The sequence below is a fragment of the Thunnus albacares genome, chromosome 12 (genome assembly GCF_914725855.1).
Source record: "Thunnus albacares chromosome 12, fThuAlb1.1, whole genome shotgun sequence".
Taxonomy (NCBI): Eukaryota; Metazoa; Chordata; class Actinopteri; order Scombriformes; family Scombridae; genus Thunnus; species Thunnus albacares.
In genome coordinates this window covers 12165527-12186373 of record NC_058117.1, presented here as the reverse complement: position 1 = coordinate 12186373, position 20847 = coordinate 12165527, and the positions used below count along the sequence as shown (strand labels likewise).

General features: G+C 42.3%; 1 protein-coding gene across 2 annotated transcripts in view; it reads left to right on the top strand.

Moving 5' to 3' along the window:
* Nucleotides 1-10104, top strand: part of epha4b (eph receptor A4b) — a 96574-nt gene extending 86470 nt beyond the window's left edge. The window contains exons 18-19 of one of the 2 annotated variants that reach the window (XM_044367090.1): nt 7181-7321; nt 7569-10104. In XM_044367090.1, the coding sequence (XP_044223025.1) occupies nt 7181-7321; nt 7569-7668 (241 nt within the window). In that variant the 3' untranslated portion in view covers nt 7669-10104. The remainder of the gene's footprint in view (nt 1-7180; nt 7322-7568) is intronic. The other variant, XM_044367091.1, reaches the window with a different exon arrangement.
* Nucleotides 10105-20847: the final 10743 nt, after the last annotated feature.

Below are 20847 nucleotides of genomic sequence, written 5' to 3'. Positions count from 1 at the left end.
TGATGAAATGTAAAAATGAACCCCCAAAGTACCAAGATGTGCTCTCTAGCGCCACCTATGTAACTAAAATGGCCGCCACAGCCCATAGGAATGTTGTAGAGAGATCAAACCAAAACTCAATTTTTCGTCTCATCAAGACCTACAAATCATACACTGACACCCCTGACCTAAATCCAACAGGAAGTCTGCAATTAGCCTGTCAATAAGACTTTGCCTCAATTTTGGCCTCCGAACAAACGCTATCTCCTCTTAGGGCTTCAAACTTAAATACATGACTTATGACACTGTGCTGAACAAAAGTTGTTAAAAACTTTGTAATAACTCGAACAGTTTGGATTTTATAAGCCCTGAAAGTTGCAGTGTCACAACACATCAGATGTACCCCTTACAATGTAAAAAAATGGGGGAGGCATGGACTTTGTGTCAAACAGGGGCTTCTGGCGTCTAAACTATAAGTCTGACCACTTTCAACCCTGTATCAATGGATCTGTCACGAAATTTCCTACTAAGAATATGATTTTTAATGTAAGATTTGGCCAAAGTCATGGGATTTATGAGGAGATTGCACAAGAAGAGTACTCTGAAATTCCTCTCTCCAACTGCTCCTGGTGATGTCACTCCCTCAGTGCTCATTATAAAATCACAGGAGGAGCAACAAAAGACTCTTAAAATCTCAAAAACAGTAAAAGATAGAAAAAACATGTAAATTCAAGATTTGTAGGTCAAAGTCTTGTGACTCATTTTAAGTTCAAATGAAGTTTGTATCTAAAACTATGTGGAAGCAGTAAATGTTCAAAAAGGTGTGGGTTCAGTGTTTCCCCTAGGTTGACTGTGTTGGGGGGGGGGGGGGGCATCAGCCAGACATTTCTCAGTTCTCTGTTTAACAGTGGCTGAGATTGACACTAAAATGAGAATTGCTGGTCCACCTTAAAAGTCAGTCCGCCTTAAGTGAGCCTGGTCAAGTTAAGCTAACGCGTTGTTGCTAACTTCGGGGCTAACCCCTTTTGATAGATGAGTATTTTCTTTGTCTTGAGGAGCTGCAGCATTTATTAACTGACAAACAACCTGTACTGTACATTTACTGTCAGATTGACAACTTACTGCTAAACTTTTCCTCTGCTCCACTCGCGTTCACGTCATGTTTCTGCCACTCACCCTCTGCGCTCGCGCAACTACACACGCACATTTACACACACATACCCACACACACAATCACAGTGCCTTATTCCTTTACGGAGCTACGCTACTCTTGTACCTTTCACGCCGATCAAGAACGAAGAGAGGGAGGATGACTAAAAAAAATCCACAGTATTGTGGGTGTTATTGTGCTCGCACAGTGTGCGTGTGAAAATCATGAGTCGCTCGCTTATATTAATGATTGTCTGAAATTTTAGCAGCGGCATTGCTGAATGAATGAATATAGGGGAAACACTGGGGTTCGCTCACACTCTCCATTCAAATATATGAGTATTTTCCTGTGTCCAGCTGCAGTTACTTATTGTCTCTACTCACCTGACAGTACACATGTAAACCAAACTTTGACCAGCTCATGTGGGTTAAAAGTCTTTCCTTTTCTAAAAATAGACTTTATTAAAATCAGGAAATTAATTTGTTTTACATACAAACTCATTAAGACTTTTCAATTTACTAATTGAAATTCAAGTGAATGGGCCCAAAACTTGCATAATTTTGATGCCACAGGTGTGAGCAAGACAGACATGTCTCACCCTGCAGAAAATTCTCATCCTCACACAGTTGAGATTTGATGCTTCACCATGACAGAGGAAGTTGCTATAACTTTATTGTAAATGCTCCAGTCTGCACCAAACCTTTGTTTGGCCTCCACCATAATGTCACACACAGAAAGGCCTACATGCAAGCTCTGAGGCCTGGCCACAAGGCCGCCTCTGTTCCTTTGTTCCCTGGAAACAAAGAAATCCACTCACAGACTCCATTTCCACTGATGCCTTGCAGTTTCACACCTAGGTGCAAACCCACCAGGAAGTGTCAGACTCTCTTCTCTGATTGGCAGAGATGTATCAACAACACAGGGAGTCATGGCAACGGAGCCGTGACGTCACTTCTTTTTAAAGTGTTTGTTGTGACTGAGGGAAAGGACACAGAGCATTTTGGCTGGTTGAACAGGGTAAGCTGGAGGATCTGCTTGGAGGTTTTGGGCAGGGCTTTGGTTTGAAATATGAGTTTGTAGATTGTTTTATTATCTCAGGCAGAGAGTTTTAGTGCTAGGACCAAGTTGTGGTTTGCGCTGTTAACAGGTGGGCCGGATGACAGGTGTCGGTCCTCGTGTGCATGGTACTGATAAAGCGGTGCAGAGTTTTCCCTGGTAGGCTGTAGCTGTGTTCCTCTTTTGGGTTCATTGGGCGGTCTTGATAGTGTTGTGGCCATAATGGCCATTATTGAAGCGTTGCTTGGGAGCACATCCGTGGCTTCGGGAGGGTTGCTAGTTTGCTAGTCCCCCCCCCCCCCGACCCATTTGGCTTTAGTGCATAAATACCCAAGAAGCCGCATGAAGACTAGGGGAGAGCTTAGGTAGGGGGACTGGGTATTCAGATAGCGGGGAAACTCCAAACTGGCTGGGGCGTAAGCCTCTTTGCACACAGGAAGACTTTGATGCATCTTGCTAGGCCTGTGTCAGCATAAAATTGGGTGGTTGCAATCGGGAGAATCTGGAGTTGAAATGGCTTAGAGTGAGGCTTCATTGCTACTCCATCCGAGGAGGCTTTGGAGAGGTGCACAAAAGAGCAGTTGCTTAAAATTGCTGAACATCATTCAGTGGTGGTGGGGGATATACACCTCAAAAAAAATATTAAAATGGCTTTGAAATCGAAACTAGTTGAAATGGGGGTTATGACGGCAGACCCAGAGGTGCTTTCTCTAGTTGTCACCTCTATACCTGTTCAGACGCAGGGGCTGAATTTTGAGCAACAAAAAGAGCTTCTCCTGATCTAAATGGAGCATGAGAAACGTAAACAAGAGTTGGAAGTTAAAAATCAAATTGAGGTGGAGATGATTCGACAGCAGACAGAGAGAGCAAGGTTAGAGCTGGAGGGACATCTCATTCCGGGTTAAGACAGCAAGTGGTCCAGTGAGGATCAAGGCGGATAAGCGCCTAGGTCTGGTGTGCATCCCTTTGATATTAATAATTTGCGTTTGTTGCCACAGGGACCCATATGCTTTTTTTGTGATGTTTTAGTGTGTTGCTAAGACGAGAAGCTGGCCTGATGCGGACTGCACTTTAATTCTCCAATGTGTTCTCACTGGAAAGGCGCACAAAGCTTATGCATCCTTGAGCCTAGAAGATAGCTCTAGCTAGCAAAAAGTAATGTCTGCTGTGCTTAAGGCCTATAAGCTTGTGCCAGAGACATATCGCCAGCAGTTCAGGTCTTGGTAGAAGAGAAGTGGTCAAACATATGTTGAATTTGCTAGAGATCTGACTAACCATTTTAAACGCTGGTTGACTGCATTCAAGGTTGCTACTTTTGATGACTTATGTGATTTGGTTATTTAAGAGCAGTTTAAAAATAGGCATCCAGGCCGTATCGCAACCTACATTACAAGAAAAAGGTCACCACTGCTGCTGAGGCTGCTGTGTCAGCAGATGAGTATGTGCTGCTCCATAAAAGCAGTTTTAGGGAGCGCACGGCTGCGTGTGATTCTGGATGGAGAGGGACTAGTTCTGGTGTAGCTTCATTCAACCAGACGCAGCCAGGGAAAGCTGGTTCGTTTAAGTTTGACCATAAGTCATGGGGCACCTTGGATAAGAGTAAAAGCTGCAACTACTGAGATAAGGCATTGGAGGGCTGAGTGTCCTGTGTTACAGACAAGAAATAAGGGAGTAAACCTTATTTACCTGTTGGTTCTGGTTGTGTCTCGGAGGTGCCTTCCTCTATTGGTTGTGAGCCTGATGTTTTGGCTGCGTATGCTCCTTTCATTAGAGATGGGTTTGTGTCACTAGTGGGAAGCGATGCTAAAATCCCGATAAAAATCCTGAGGGATACAGGTGCATATGACTCGTACATAGTGGACTCTGTGTTGTCTTTATCAGCAGAAACTGAGGGGGATGGGTTTAACCAGGGGGTGCAGCCAGCATTGCCCATTGAAGGGGTTCACTTTATTTTGGGCTGACACACTCTGTCTAGATGACGCCGGTTCTAGCGAGTATTTCCAGCCTGTGTGGTCACACGCTCAATGGGGAGGTTTAAGCCAGAGGGGTTACCCGACAGGAGGTGTGGTGACGTTGATTTGGAGGTTCCATCTCTGTCTGATTTGCCACTGTCGGTGTCACACAGTGAGCTGGTGCAGGAGCAGCAGAGTGATTCCTCCCTAAAAGAAATATGGGACCGTATTTTGTCTACTGCTGTGATAAACAGTGCGGCCAGTGGCTACTTTGTACAGAATGAGTTGTTGTATAGGAAGTGGGTCGCTCTGGGTGATGACTGAGATGCTGTTTTCCAGTTGGTGGTGCCGGCTAAATTTCGCCCTCTTCCTAAAAGTGGCCCATGATGAAGGTGGACACTTTGGCGTGAGGAAAACTTATTGTAACATCTTAAGTCTTTTTTTTTTTTTTGGCCGTGCGTAAAAAGGGGCGTGGCTACATACATAACAACATGTCATGTGTGCCAGCTAACGGGGAAGCCGAACCAGGGCATCAAGCCTACTGCAGCCTATACCTGCCGTAAGTGAGCCGTTCCAGCATCTCATAGTGGACAGTGTGGGTCCTTTTCCATGCTCGAACTCTGGCTGTAAGTATCTTCTTACAATCATGTGTCAAAGCACCAGGTATCCTGCCGCATACCCACTGAGGTCAATAACTACTAAAGCAGTGGTAAAGGCGTTGACTCAGTTTATTTCAGTGTTTGGCATCCTGAAGGTTTTAAGAACAGGTTTTTCATCACATGTTTGGACAAGTGTTAAAGCCTTTGCGTGTAAAGTATAATCAGTCATCGGCTTATCATGTGCAAAGCCAGGGCACTTTGGAAAGGTTCCATCAGACTCTGGGGTCTCTCCTGCGGGCATAATTTACTGAGCTGGATAGAGACTGGGAAGAGAGGCTACCGTGGCTGATGTTGGCTGCGCGGGAGACTGTGCAGGAGAGTACGAGTTTTAGTCCAAACGACCTGGTATTTGGACATACTGTGCGGGGGCCATTGGTGGCGCTAAAGGATAACTGGGTGGATGCAGAGCCGCCTAATAACGCAATCAATTTTGTAAACGGGTTTAAACATCGTTTGTTTGTGGCTGGGTGTATGGCAAGGGAGAAGTTGCAAGTGTCGCAAAACAGGATGAAAAAGATATATGATTGTCGTGCAGAACTCCAGGAGTTTAGTCCGGGACACCGGGTTCTCGCTCTCATGCAGGTCTTGGGCTTGTCATTTCAGGCCAAGTACACTGGTCCATACACTGTCGCTGAGAAGATTTCGGATCTGGACTATTTAATTGCAACACGAGGACGGAAAAAATCAAAGTGAGTCTTACACGTAAACCTGTTGAAGCTGTATTACGAGCGTGTGACTGATTTGGATAAAGCTGTTAATGATAGTGTGCGCCCTACTCTCGTTGTCAGTTCAGTGTCTGTGACGCATGAAGGAGATGGAGTGCCAGAGCCTGATGACAGTTTGTTGTATAGTCATCTGAAAAATTCGGAGTCACTTTATAACTTGGAAAAGCTGTTGTAGTACTTGTCCGAGTCCAAATGTAGTGAGCTGTCTGAATTGGTACAGAAATATCCCTGGTTATTTGGCAACACCCCTTCTCGTATTGATGGGATACAGCATGATATTGATGTTGGAGATGCACAGCTGATTAAACAGCATTTTTATTGCATGTCAGCGGAGAAGCTTAAGCACCTAGACTCTGAAGCCACTTATATGCTTCAAAATAACATTGCTGTGCCATCCTCGTCTAGTTGGGCCTCCCCTTGCATTTTGGTGCAGAAGCCGGACAAGATGCCTAGGTTTTGTACGGACCTGAGAAAAGTAAATGCTGTCACCAAACTAGATTCCTTTGTGCTGCTGTGAATGGATGACTGTATTGATCAGGTGGAGTCTGCCAAATTTGTAAGCAAATTTGATCTGCTTAAAGGATATTGGCAGGTACCTCTGTCAGAGTGCGCCCAGGAAATATCTGCGTTTGTTACATCGTCTAGCTTCTATTCTTATATGATGTTGCCATTCGGCCTGAGAAACACTCCAGCAACGTTCCAGCGCCTGATGAATTGAGTTGTGTCAGGTTTGGAGGGCTGTTCCGTTTATCTGGACGACTTGGTAATGACACATGGAACTCTTACCTTCAGCGGATCCATGTGCTGTTTGAACGGCAGGCTGAGGCGCAGCTTGCCATTAATCTGGCGAATGAATTAATGAAAGTGTGAATTTGCTATGGCAACGTGACATCTCTGGGCTGAGTGGTGGGGCAAGGCCGCATGGCTCCAGTACAGACCAAGGTTTTGGCAGTTGATAATTACCTGAAGCCTACAACAAAGAAAGAACTCCAGCATTTTTGGGGCTTAGTAGGCTATTACAGGAGCTTTTGAAAGAACTTGTCCACTGTTGTGTTTCCTCTGACTGAGCTGCTGAAGGCCAAGGCAAAATTTGTTTGGTCATCTGAATGTCAGCAAGCCTTTGATAATGTAAAATCGCTGCTGTGTTCTCCTGTTTTAGCAGCTCCGCGGTTTGATTGGCCAAAACTTCATTGAGTTGTGTGACGGCCCTGACTGCAGGGGTGTGCTGTCAGTTACTCCGCTGGTGTGTGCCGTCAGTTACCGTGTCTATCTTTGCTGTTTTGAGGTGCCGCAAGAGCTGGTTGCAGGAGGCTATCAACCAGATTTGGAGCACCTGGGCCCGGTGCTCCGCAGGATATAAAAGGTCCAGCTTCCTGCGTGTCTTTCTCTCCCTCCCTGCCAGTGTTTGCACGTTTTGTTTTGCTTAGCCTTTTGTTTTACTTTTTACACAACACCCTGCTCCACACCATCCACACTCATCCACATGAACACTACTGATGCCACTGACTAACACACCTCACATCCTAAAATTACTTTGCAGTTTGTTTACTTTGCTGCAATAAACTACTTGGTATTTATTGGCACTCGGTGTCCTTTCCCGTTTTTGTCACAGCCAAGGACGCTGGGTTATGACAGTTGTGAGTGTGCTTTGTATTCCAGCAGGGAGGACCCGTCCACCCCAGAGTTCAGTGTGAGCACAGTGGATGAGTGGTTGGAGGCCATCAAGATGGGCCAGTATAAGGAGAACTTTTCCAGTGCTGGATATGTCAGCTTGGACTCAATCCTCTACATCAGTGTCAGGTACAGAGGGCTGGTGTCTCACCGCTCATCCATGTTAAATGAAACGCTCAAAAGGTCAAGATTGTCAGTAAAAGACGCATTACATCCCACTTGAGTGTCATTTGAAATTAAAGAATGGGATTCACACAAGGGTCTAGGACATGAAACCTCAGCAGCTGCTTGGTATTTGAAGGGCAATATAGATTTTTTTTCTTTTCTCTCATAAATAAATAATATTATATGTGCATTTTTTCTGTTTTCCTTGTAGTGAATTGGCTAAGATGGGTGTCTCTCTGGCCGGCCACCAGAAGAAGATTTTATCCGGTGCGCAGGGCCTGCAGACCCAGGGGACGCACGTTCAAGTATAACAGTTTCCACACAAACACACAGTGAGACAGAGCCAAAATGGATACTCCTGTGAAGAGTTTCCCGCTGAAATGGAGTTGTAATGGATACTCTGTGCTCGGGCCTCCATTGATTTTGAGACACACTGAGATGGAGACAACATGGACGCTTGCCTCCTTCACCTTCTCGCAGTTTCACCATTCTTCCCATCCTCGATGGGCACTACCGGCTTTAGCACTGAGTCCCAGCAGCACAACCACCATTATGGAGCAACAGAGAGACACATGTCCAGCAACAAGGCCACATCTAGAGCATCCCCGACCATTTCACATAATATCAGCTCAACAAAAGAAAAGAGATTTTTAACAAAAGAATGACAAAAAACAAATTAGAATATAATTATCACTGTCTGTGAGGTGTACAGTTGGTTTTTACTGTCTTCTTGCTTCTGTTTTGAGTTTTCACCTTGAAGAGTTTGAAAAGGATCAGAAGATATGTATATGTGTAGATATATGTTTATAGGGGCTGTGTGTCCCACAACCGTAGAGATGGACCTAATGTTTGTATTGGTGGTGAGGTTTATATTGCTCAACCGTAATAGGAGTTATTACCTAGTACATGTATGGCCCCTTCCATTGCTCTGTGTTTACAGGAAGCCAATGAAAGAGCTGAGATTCTGAATGACATGAATGTGTGGGGTGAGGGGAACAGAAAAACTGGACCTTTAGAAATAGAGAAGGATATAGATTTTGCTAGCTCATGTAGGATGGAAGTATGATTTGTTTAAAATTGTTGACCAGGACAAGGGCTTCCCTAGCGACTGCTCTCAGACACACTTCCATAGCAACTAGACCCAGTGCACATTTGCTAGTTTGCTTGCACTTATGATGTAACTGAGTGCAAAGAAACAGCAGAAACTGCTTAAGGTGCAGTTAGCACAGAGACATTTTTACTCTTCCATAACTGACTGTCTATTTCAAACAACATTATCTTTTCAGCTGTTGCAGAATGATGTTGTTGGGAATATTTCAGCCCAAGAGTTTGCCTTCCCATGTTTCAGGTGTGTTAAGAACGTTATAGTGTTTTGTGGAGGGCAAAGGTGATGCAAAGGTCATGATAGAGTTGACACTGTTAAGAACGTGTAATTGTTTTTCCAGTGTTGTGCCATGTACAGTAACCATGAAATGTTCATCTGGGCAATATACCACCATTCTTACTATACTATTTCCTTTCATCAGTCCCCATGACTTGATGGTTACACAAGGTCAGTCACAGTAATTACAGTGTTTTGTCCAAATAGTCTGCTTGATGAAAAGGATTATTGGAATGGACTTTTTTTTTCTAGAAAGATTAAATATATACGCAGTGTTGATTTTTACAGCTGTGCCACTATGAGGGTAAATTTTACTTTAAAAAAAAAAGATGATTTATGTGTCTTGTACTGTCTCACTTTCTTGTTATCAGTCACGTCAACCTATTTCAAGCATCCCGCATTTCAAAGCAACACCCATAAGATAAATTTATGAAACAATGTTTACAGCAAAAAAACAAATAAACTGGTTTGTTGGTTTATCTTTATCAGATGGAAACTGCTACTTATCACATTAATTACAAGGTTAGATATGATGGGACCCTCTTTGCGTGCACTGCATTAATGGCACTGAACCTGCTTTTAGTGTATTCCCAAACCCAGTTTTAATATATGTGGTACTCTATAGGACCAACAGTGGCATAAAGTACAGTATATATGATTGTATCATAGTGTAAAATATGTACAGTGTTGATTTCCAATGTTAGAATGTTTGTAATGATAATGATGATGATGACTATGATGTACTTTTATTGTGAAAAAGAGATTTCTGAGTACTCGTTCAGGGGCGGGTCATAAAAGTGAAGGGAGGTGATTCGTTGGTCTGAACAAAGGAATGTAGCATGGTTGCAAAGCTTCAGCTTTGATAGATGGGTGACAGTGACTGCAGTTTCTACCATAGAGTTAGAATGAGTAGAATGGACTTTCCTTATTGATACACTGGCTTAATTTGCATATCCACTGTAAAAAGTCATACAAACACTAACACAACTTTTAAACCTGATTGTTGGAGTGAGGGAAGTTAGTAAGGAGGGTGGGTGAAGTAAGAGAAGTCCTCAGGTCAAATTTCTATCAACTAACATCACAAATTGACAGTTCGCTAAATCCCTCTCCCAAACAGCAATTGCCCAATCATAGCTTAGCAACCATAACTAGGCACTAGCTTTGGATTTCTCCACGTGCTGTCAGATGGATACTTTTTTTTTTTTTTTTTTTGCCTTTTTTGCCTTTTGAAAACCAAAAATAAGAAGAGTAAAAGTTTACGGAATTAATTTAATAGTGTTTGTCTGCTCTAAGGCAATCTGCCAAACACTACTTTTTCCAAACACATCAATTAGTCCTAATCCTAAAAGTCATGCTTTTCTTTTTTTTTTTTAAAAAAAGTCAGCTGAAAACAAAAGTCAGCCTGAGACGTTGTTTTCAACCTACTCATGGCACTAATATTAGCTGAAATGGCTTAGCTAGCTAGCTAGCTACAGTGCCAGTAAAAAAGCTGGCAAAATTGACGGTGACTGGCTAGCTTTGGTCTACCTCTATCAGAAATCAAGGACTCAGTGTTGTTTCGACAGGAAAATCTTCCACTCTTATTGTTAACTGTAATATATGCCATGAGTGAACAGAAAACTTGACAGACGTAGCAATAATAACTGAGGTTGGGCCTTAGTGAACTGTCATTTGGGACGGGACTGGGGGCAGGAGAGTGAACCTTTAAACCACTAGAACAGTGGTTCTCAAACTTTTTCACGTCACCCCTGAGGGTCCCCGGACCCCACTTTGAGAACCACTGCACTAGAAGGCAGCATAATAAGCCTTTTTACTTTTTTTTGTCTTATTGTTTTAGCAATGGTAAAATAATGACAAAAATGTTTCAATACACAGAAGGCATACAAGTACATGTACAGCTAAACAAACATGACTTAGAGATACATTTCTTCTTGCCAAACCACTTTGCTGTATTGTCAAATATGCCAAATACAAAAAAATATTTGACACTTTCAGAGAACCTGAAAGTGTGAGTACATTCTACTCTCACTAACTCTATGATTTCACTCTAGCGGACTACCCTTGACCGCTGGCCTTTTAGATGCCTTATTTTCTGAGCTATCGTTCTTTTCTGTTGCCCTATAGAGGCGATATTAGGAGTAAAGTGTATGTACAGGTAGTATTTATCTGTGTTCTTAAGATGACCTCACATCAACACCCTGGTTTTGTAATATCCCAGAGACCTCCCCTCCAGTTGCACCTTCACTTTGATTGGTATAGGTAGAAGAAAGTCATTTTGTTCTGAAAGTATAATAATAATTCTTAAACCTGATGACCCCGTAAAAGTTAATGGGGAAATTGACAGTACTGTTATTATTTATTTGAGTAATAAGATATTCACTGATCAAAATGAAATGCAGATCATGGATGTGATTGGCTTACAATGATATATTCGGTTGCATAATTTGGTTAATATGCACAAGATTAAATATCGCCCAAAAAATATGGGTACATTGCTAAGGTTTTTTACAAGCTTGTTCAACACTCCCACTTAAGAAATTTTAAGAGTTTGGAAGTCATACCCCCACTTCAATTCCAGCCCTCAAAATCCCAGGTTTTTTGTCACTATTCACTCTATCAAAGTTAGCTATGTGGGTTGGTTTGCTTGATCTCAAACACAGTGTTTGTCCTTCATTCCCCACCAGGTCTGTATTGTGAATGTTCATGAGTGATTCTCATTCGAGACTTTCATCTCTCCGTCTTTCTCTCCTCTCTCTCTCTCTCTCTTTCTTTGGCCACCATACAATGCTTATTTGCCCCCATGCCAGTTTCCTCTGCGTTGCTTGTTGTAAAGGGTGTAGGCATTCTAATGTCTTTCATGTTGCTGTAATAAATATGCTAATATTTCTAATTTCTCACCTGAAGCCTGCTGTGTCTTTTTCTTTCACACATTCTCTTTCCACCCCCCACCCTACCACCCCCTCCAACACACACACCAATTTACTTGCACAATTCCACAGTACAATTACACTGGGACTTACAGAATATGACTGTATAAAATTCAAAGGGCCTTTACAGGAAAGTAATATAAAGGCCTCAATTATTTTTTTGCTGTGTTACAAAGCCTGAAGGTATCACATTTTGTTTTGGTGAGCGCCTGACCAGTCATGCAGTGCATGACTGGGAAATTCAAGGGTAGCCTCATTTGTCCCCAGCTCTGAATGGTGATAGCGGTTGTGAAATTCCCATCATAACATTCTTGAATGGCAAAATATGGCCGCCTTGCAACCACATCTTCATTATCAGTGTGTGTGTTTGTGTGGTGTGGGTGTCCCTTACTGAGAGATAATTCTGTCTCAGGGGAGGGGGAAGGTCAGCAACTCCTGGCCTTGGTTAACCCCATAATGCACTGGCCCAGTTGCTGTCACTCTATGTTACCGCCATTACACCTCATTTAGCCCATCATATTAGGCTCCATATTCCCCTATCGCTCGCTCCCTGTGTCTCTCTCTTTTGCGCTCGCGCCAACACACACACACACACACACACACACACACACACACACACACACACACACGGCTAGACAAAAAATTCAGGGCCTGTTCTCCATTTCCTCAGTACCAACAGTATCTCCTCCTCCTGCCCTCCTCTTAATCTTTCTGCTAGCCTTGTGCATGCCCATTTTTTTTCTCCGATCCTTCCCCTACCTATCCATCCTGTGCAGACAGGCATAAAGGTTGTGGCTAGTTCTCTGATCTCAACTACCCCATTATCTCCCCTCTCCTCGCTTTTCCCTCTTCTCATAGCTTTCTAATTTCCCTCACCTCCATCCATCTATCCATCCACATCCAAAAGTTTTCTCCACATGCAGCCCCTCTCTTAGAGGTCCATCGCCTTGTTCTGTCTCACTGCTATCAACACTGGGTTTTCTTTCACTATTAAAGGCCAATCCATGTTTGAGCTTTTGTCTCCAGGTGTCTCAACAGGGAGAATGTCATCTCACGTATTTACTCTGGATAACATGGAGGCTACTGGGAGCCAAAGGCTAAGGCGATTGATTCATCATACAGCTGCTATTGGCATCATGTGAAAAGGTCAGGTGTCCCTATGGAGAGCACTTTAAAAGGCCATTGGTGACTGATGAGCCTGTCATGTTTGTATCACATACATGCACAAGCACCCTGTCTCTCGCTCTCTCCATATAGACACTATATTTGCCTTCCTTTATGTTCCTCCTCTCTGTACTCTCTCTCCCTCCCTGACACACACACACACACACACAAGTTCCCATGGGAATGGTAATTGGGCCCCTCTGTCATGCTGTCAGTTGTGGGTTTGAGTGTCCCCTCATGTGCAACAGCAGACATTAAAATAACACAAGAGACCAAACAGCCATAGATCCACCGTGACCTCTGCAGGGTCAGCTTGTTTACTTGTGTGTGTGTGTGTGTCCACAGATGTGTGAATGTTTGTGGGTTCATAATCCTTTTGAGACCAAAATTGATGCTTGTGTCAGTGAGTGTGTGAGTGGTGTAAGTATCAAAAATGGAGACAAAAAGAGTGAAAAGTAGATAACATCTGAACCAGAGGAAAGATTTCATCAGACACTGGTTAAATTTTCCTGGAGTTCCTGCTTTGTCGCTCTTGATTGCATTGCGTGTGTCCTCGCTAATCAAATATATGGCCGAGTTCAGATGGGCTCAGTGTTTCCCAGTCCGCACACACATGCACACATCAGTGCTCTTCTGTCTCATGAGGTTTTAGTTTGCTATCAAAGCGATTTCCTGTCTCAAATTTTCATCAGTAATCAAAGTTCCTGATTGAATTTGAAAAGTGAGTCCAGCTCTATAAATCACATTACATGCCTCACTCCCATCATGCCTGCTCTCATCAGCCACAGGAATGAGACGCCACCCTGTGTGTACAGTAAGTCTGTGTGTATGTGTGTGTGTGTGTGTGTGTTCTTGTGAATTCAGTGGAAAATGGATGTTGACAGAACTGTGATTTGATCTGTGCCATTTCTTTTTGAACAGATAATAAAGAAAGGAGAGAAGCATGGAGAAATGACAAAAATAACACACACCTGGGTCTGATTGTACGTGGAAACAGTTCTTGGCATTTGTTTTAACATGCATTTGGTACCAGTTGGGTGGAGTTTACTGAATTGGTGCAGCTCAAAACAGCACGTAGGGAAAAGGGAATTAAGTGAAAAAGACCTTGAGATGCTTTTCAGGTTGGCACCAAAATCTGTGAAAAAGAATTTCCAAATACTGTTTTATCCAAGTCAAATGGATAACCACAAAAAGAAAACCAGCAAAAATACTACTTGTATTGGACAGCTGTCACCACCTAAAATCAGGAACAGGTTTAGAGATGAACCAGAAGCAGACAGAGGATGAACAGAATAAGGAGATAGAAGAATAATGTTTGAGCTAAAAAATAAAAAGAAGGTGAAGAAAAACTCAGAAGGGTTGGAGGGACTGAGATATTATTGACCACGTAATCCCTTACAGATGTAGAAATCACTGCTTAATTCTTGGCAGACATGACATGCTGAACTGCTATTGGATGACTCAAGAGGGACTCTGACCAGAGAAACTTACTCTCACTCAAATTTTGCTCTCTATCAATGGAGTAAAAATGATGATCTAAATTTGGAGCTAACATACCAAGACACATCTGCTGGTCTATAAATTACACAAACAAACACACACACTGTATATTTTTCAGGGACTCATATAAGGTATTTAAAGGAGCCTTATTTATTTAAGTGTAAACATACTGCTAATGTCTTCCTACTCAGAAATGTAGTACCTCTGCCCCTTGGTGAAATTCCTTTATGCACTGACAGCTGATTACAGTATGTTGCATGATTTTCTGTGCATGTTGCAGTGTGTGTACAGTACATGTGTATGAGTGTTCTTTTGTACGCACCAAGTGTTTATGTGTGTTTCCTATCCTGTATAATCAAACACAGCTCTTTAAGTACCATCAATCGAGCTTTGATGTTACGGGGGGAAAGCATAGAAACCACAGCACCCCCCCCTCTATGTGCTGAGGGTGGGCCAGGGGGAGCTGTTTAATGTTGGTGCATCCATAGGAAATGTTTTCTAAACCAAACGGAGGTGTAGAAATTCAGGGGCCTGCAAAGAACCGTTTGCATTATGTAGCCCATCAGAAATGTGGTTTGGCTGGTGAAAATACATCTTTTGGTGGTTAATATCTATAGTTTTTTGTAACATCAAAGCTTCAAAACACTATGGTTCGATTCTGAGCATCATTCTGCATACTCATGGCCTTTTCATCACCCTATTCTTTGTCTTCAAAATCTGCTACTTTTCCTTTGCTTTCTTTTGTCTTCTGCTTTGTTTCTCATCTCAGTCCACTATTTAGCAAACATGTCAGCAGGACAGCGGGCAACATGTCTAAAATCTAAAGAAACCTGCAATGGCACAATTGTTGCAGATCAGATATAGATATACAGCAGATCCAGTAGAAACAATACATTTGGCGTTGTTAGAAGTTGTGCCACTTTTATTGGTAAAAGAAATCTTTTCATAGATAGTAAATATACTTGGAATTTGTCTTGCGCACTTTACAATGTGCCTCTCATTCACCCATGCGCACACACACACACATACACACACACACACACACACACACTGATGGTAGCAGTGCTACTATACAACCAGGACAACCATCAGGAGAAAATGTGGTTCAGTGTCTCACTCAAGGACACCTCAACATGTGGACAGGAAGACTTGCAGATTGAACCACCAACCCTGCAATTGATGGACAACCAACTTGAAAATTAAGGTGTTTCTCAGGTGTTGTTGCAGAATTTATGGGATTATCCATATAAATTGTAACTTGACTGTAATAAGTTTTAGGTCTAGAATGAACCTAAAACATCTTTCTGAAAGACACAATCCATGTGTGCTGTGTATTGAAAACACTAATTTAATACCAGCATTCCATCGTTTCAACTATCAATATCTGGGGGTGAAAACATATCTTTATCATAGCTTTTATGCCCCCAAAAAACTGTTTGGTAGACCACTATGATATGATATTCTTAAGATACGAGGTGATCCCTTAAAATTTTCCAGAGCTGTAAATGGAAAGTTCAGAGTATTTTAGTGGTGGGTTGGAATGACTTGAAACTGAAGGTCCCACTAGGACATCATTAGAAAATTAGAAAATCTGTGCCACTGTACTGCAGGTTAAATTTAGAAGTGCCTCCATATTGTGGTATTATTCTGGCTATGACTGGAGCGTAGATTACTAAACCATATGAACGATTTAGAAAAGCTGAGGACAGATTTCTAAATCATAAGAAGAATCTTAATAATAAAAAGTGTGTACCTCTACTTGTGCTCTATTTTTACCATTATAAGGCCACCCTGTCTTTACTGCAGCGCCTTTCCTCCTCCAGATCTATGTGTCATCTACATAATGGCTGCCATTGACAAGTGGGCATGTCTACTTGGCATTGATTGGTAACGGTCTCTGGGGATGTAACCAGGGACATACGAAAAAGCAAAGGGGGAGTGGTGCTGTTGGGTGTGTATCTGTGCGTGGGTGCGCTTTTGAAATTACATGGTACAAATAAGGAACACTCACAAGGTGCAAAGAAGTGGAAAGACGTAAAGTGGAAAGATGTAATAGTAGAGTTTTTATTCACAACAAGTAGCCAGCACTGACTTCTCTGAGAAAAACAAAAGAATTAGCATAGGACAAAATGAGGGATCAACCAGTGTGTGTGACAGGCTGCTTAATGAGTTGAAGATGGTGAGCACGATTTTTGGTGGTCAAGGGTCAATAACCTACGTAAGACATTAAGCTCTCTATCGGACCATCTGAGGCACTTGAAAATATTCATTTGGTTTTCAGCACTTAGGTAAATTTGTTCATTTCTTGTACTTTCATTCCAAAATGACATATACACTTTTTGAAAAATGTACCTAGTGCTTGTATCTAACTGAAGTATATAATGAATATTGGTCACTTGGGGATTTATGCATATGTAATGCATCTGCTAGTAGGTTAAAACCATTTAAATGTTGGGTCATGGCAAGAAAAACACTCTTTAAATGTGACCACCATAAATTATTGAGTTTCTTGAGTGGGTTTTTCAAAAGGTTTTTATACTGTCGGTTGGCTGGTCACCACTTTTGGCCCTGACTTGATCTCTAACGCTTTTCTCTTAATTAAATGAGTACAAACACAATTAGGCTGTTTAAAATGGCTGCAAATCTTTAGATCTCAACCTTATTCTTGTTTCTAGAGTGCATACAAGACCCTGTGATCCATCTACTAAAGTTAAAAGTAACAAATGGGTATGTTTCTAACATGAAAATGACATTAGCTGGGCACAGTAGTATCATCATTTATCATCTTTTTAGAAATATTAAATGTCATATTTTAAGATAATACAATTTTTCCAAACCTTATACAGATTGTTTTGGAATTCATTCCAATTCAATTCAGTTCAATTCCATGAACCCTTAATTTAGCAACCAAATGCACACAGTAGTTAGACTTGCTTGGGGAGAAGTAGAGAAAATAAACTTTGGAAGTATACAAGGAAAACCAGCAGGACGCCCAAATTACAGGTTAAAGAGAAAAACTAGTTGGTGGGTTTTTGTAGTGTAAAACCACAATCATATGGTTTGTAAAATGTCATGGAAAACTAAGCACAACTTTGGAGGCACACCAGCACATGCACGCACGCACACACACACCATGCACAACCACTATCCGTGCCGTTCACACACAGCCACACACAGTGTGATGGCTGATGTTTGACCACACAAGATGGGTTACTAAAAGAGTGCGCGAGTGCTGACTCAACTTGTGGTCTGCTCACAAAAAATATAGAAACATTTAAGCCTTTCTCTCTGTCTATATCTTTGACATTCTCTGTGTAATATGAATTAAGTTTTATTGTTTATGTCATTACAACAGAGAATTTGTTTGTGCCTGCATGTGTGGGGTTGTATACACAAACACACACGAAGCACAAACACAGAGGTAAGGGGCAGGCAGTTGAGGCTCTAAATCAGCCACGCGCTTACTAACAGAGGTTTGACCCAAATAACAGTGTAATTTATGAAGGCTTTTAGGCTCCCAGGCAGCCATGGAAATAGAACAGAGAATAATGTGAGTCTGACCAGAGCCGCATCACTTCAGTTTATGTCCTAGTCTTTTATTAGGACACACGTCTGCAGTTCTTAATGATACAGAGACAGTAAACACAGTGTTAATGGACACCAGGTTTACAAAGATGTGCTCAGCTGCAAATGCACAGCCAGACGCACAATTACTGACATGCTCACAAACAAGAATACTAAACAGGTGCAGGTACTGACAGGCATGCTAACAAACAGAGATGCAATCAAAGGGAGCGACAGTACAGTAAATGAGGGATATATAGTTATAGAGGCAGTGAGAAACAAGAGAGATGGACGGATGGAGAAGGAGGGCCAGACTGAGGCAGAGAGATCATTAGTACTCCACTGTAAGGCGCTGGCCCCAGGCAGGGTTAGAGGCTGAAATGGACTGTTAGCAGCTGTTGGAGGAGATGACATCTCAGGCAGACCCAAAGGACGAGTTAAGACATCCCAAGCACTCATATAGTTCGTGTGTAGGTGTGTGTGTGTGTGTGTTTGTGTGTGTGAGTGCCTGTATGCATATAATCCTGTGTGCTACCCTACTGTGCTGTAGAGGGTCATTTGCCTCAGTGTTTGAAGTGGAGATGCAGCTCTGAGGATCAGGCCTCTGTCACGGCTCCACAGATCAGAGCACAGAATGTCAGGATGCTATAAGAGAGGAGGAAAGGGCAAAGACAGACAAATGATACGACATGAGACCTTGCCCACACAAGCCTCTTTTCTTTTTTCTTTTCTTTCTTGCTTTATTTCTTTTGCAGACCGTCCACACTAAGCAAAAATTTGAAAAGACAATTTATGAATGAAAATGTGCAAGTGCATACACATTCATATTTTCAAATTGTTTTCATAGAGATCTGTATTCACACTAACTTCTCTTTCCTCTTTTGGTCAGTAAACTGCAAAAACAGCCAAACTGTGGTAAGGAGTGGGACAGACACAACCCAGTTACTCTGCTGTCTCTCAGTTGGTTAAACCTCTGTTCTGTCCCCTCCTGCTCTCCATAATAACCTATATTATACTACAGCAGAACTGATGATTTAGCTGTGCTCTCTTACATATTTTCTGTTTCTGTTGTGAGAAAACTGAAAAGGCATAAATTACTGCATTGATAGAAGCTCATAAATGCTACCTGCTAACCAGGTAATTCCTCTGCTGCTGCACTAAGACGTCAATCAGAAGAAACAAATACGGGTTAATGACAACACCTTTGCTGTTTGATTGACTATGTTGACTTTTAAAATGAGCCCCATTGTTTTCTTTTCCTCACCCACACTAAAATGCAAGGCTGGTGTTTTCACATTTATCCAGTCTGGAGGTTGTTTCTGAAAATCTTCATTTTGGGGTGTCAAAAAAGCCGACTTACTGTAGTCAGAGGGGCCAGAATAGAGAGAAAAGGCTGCGTGTTCTGTATGCAGTCTGTATGCAGTCCTTAGCCTTTCTCACACACTCGGAAAACTGAGAGACCATTGACAGAGAGCCGTGAGAATCAGGGAAACAAGCAGTACATCAGTAATGACATTACACTGTTCTTTTATCATTTGATACACAGTCAGATGATTTACTTAATGCTGTCCGTAGACTCATGACAGACAGAGAGAGGAGGAGGAAAGGAGAGCAGAGGGGAAGAAGCAGGAGGGGCGAAGAGAGAGAGAGACAGAGAAAGAGAGATAGAGATAGAAATAGAGAGAGAGAGAGAGAGAGAGAGGAGAGCCAATTTGTGCGTTCACATTTTTTCTCAGAGTTATCATCACGCAAATTAGGCCCTGCTTTCTGCTGATAAGGTCAGCTGTCAGTCTAGACTTATTTAAAGGAGTGGATATACACAAACAGACACATGCGCAGACGTACGCACAAACTGATTTTTAAGCTGATTTTGCATCATTATGACACTTACAGTACACACACACACACATAAACACATTTTTTAATTTCATTTAAAGTGATGACAGCATACTCCCACTCTCTGGAAAACCCCTGAATACAGAGCCTCACCAAACACACTGTTTCTTCCCCCCACTTTGTAATCTAGATCATGAGTCATAAACAGTAAAATTCAATTCCACATTGCGATCCACCACTACGGAATCACTCATCTGACTTGTGCAGAGCAACAATGCCACTAACAGTCAAGTGTCTTTCTGTAGAAAAATATTCCCATATGCAGGTGCCAGGTCCTGTCATTCTGACATATTCATTCTGACTATGGCAAAGAAGGTGCATAAAAGGTATTGCCAAAAGCTGAGTGTTTGTTAAATGAAGATGAATGGGATGGTTTGGATTGAAGGTGATATTTTATTTAGGATCAGACGCTCTCTGTTTGGTAATGCAACAGCCACTCTCGCAACAACATGACAGCCCCAGGAAATGGATATTGATTAGAAAAGGTTGATGCCCCCCCCCCCCCCCCCCCCCTCTCTTATTTTTCTTTTTTTTATACTCCCACCATCATTCCCCTCTCTCTCTCTCTCTCTCCCTTGCTGTTTTGCTCTTTTTAATACACCCCCCCTCCCCATAGCTGTCTCAGAATTTCCCTCCTTCTCTCCATCTCTCTCTGTCTGTTGTCAGGCCATAATATGTGATGTGCTATAAAGCATGATGGATGGTTAGAGCTGATTTTAGGGCCCCGCAGCTGAAGCTGGGGTTGGAGAGCACCTGATCAAATTTCAGACATGTACATGCTATTTTACGTGTATATGTGTGTGTGTGTGTGTGTGTGTGTGTGTGTGTGTGTGTGTGTGTGTGTGTGTGTGTGTATTTGTGAACCAGCAAGAGCAGGAGGAATAGAGAGAAGGGAGAGAGAGATTTGTCGGTGTATGTAGAGAAAATGAGAGCTTTGCAACACCAAAGCCCGAAGATGAAATGGTTCTCAGCTCAGTTAATTCAATAAAGTGACAGAGGAGTATGTACTCTATATCAGCTGTGGCGCGACCTGTGGATTATCTAACAGCTCAAATAAA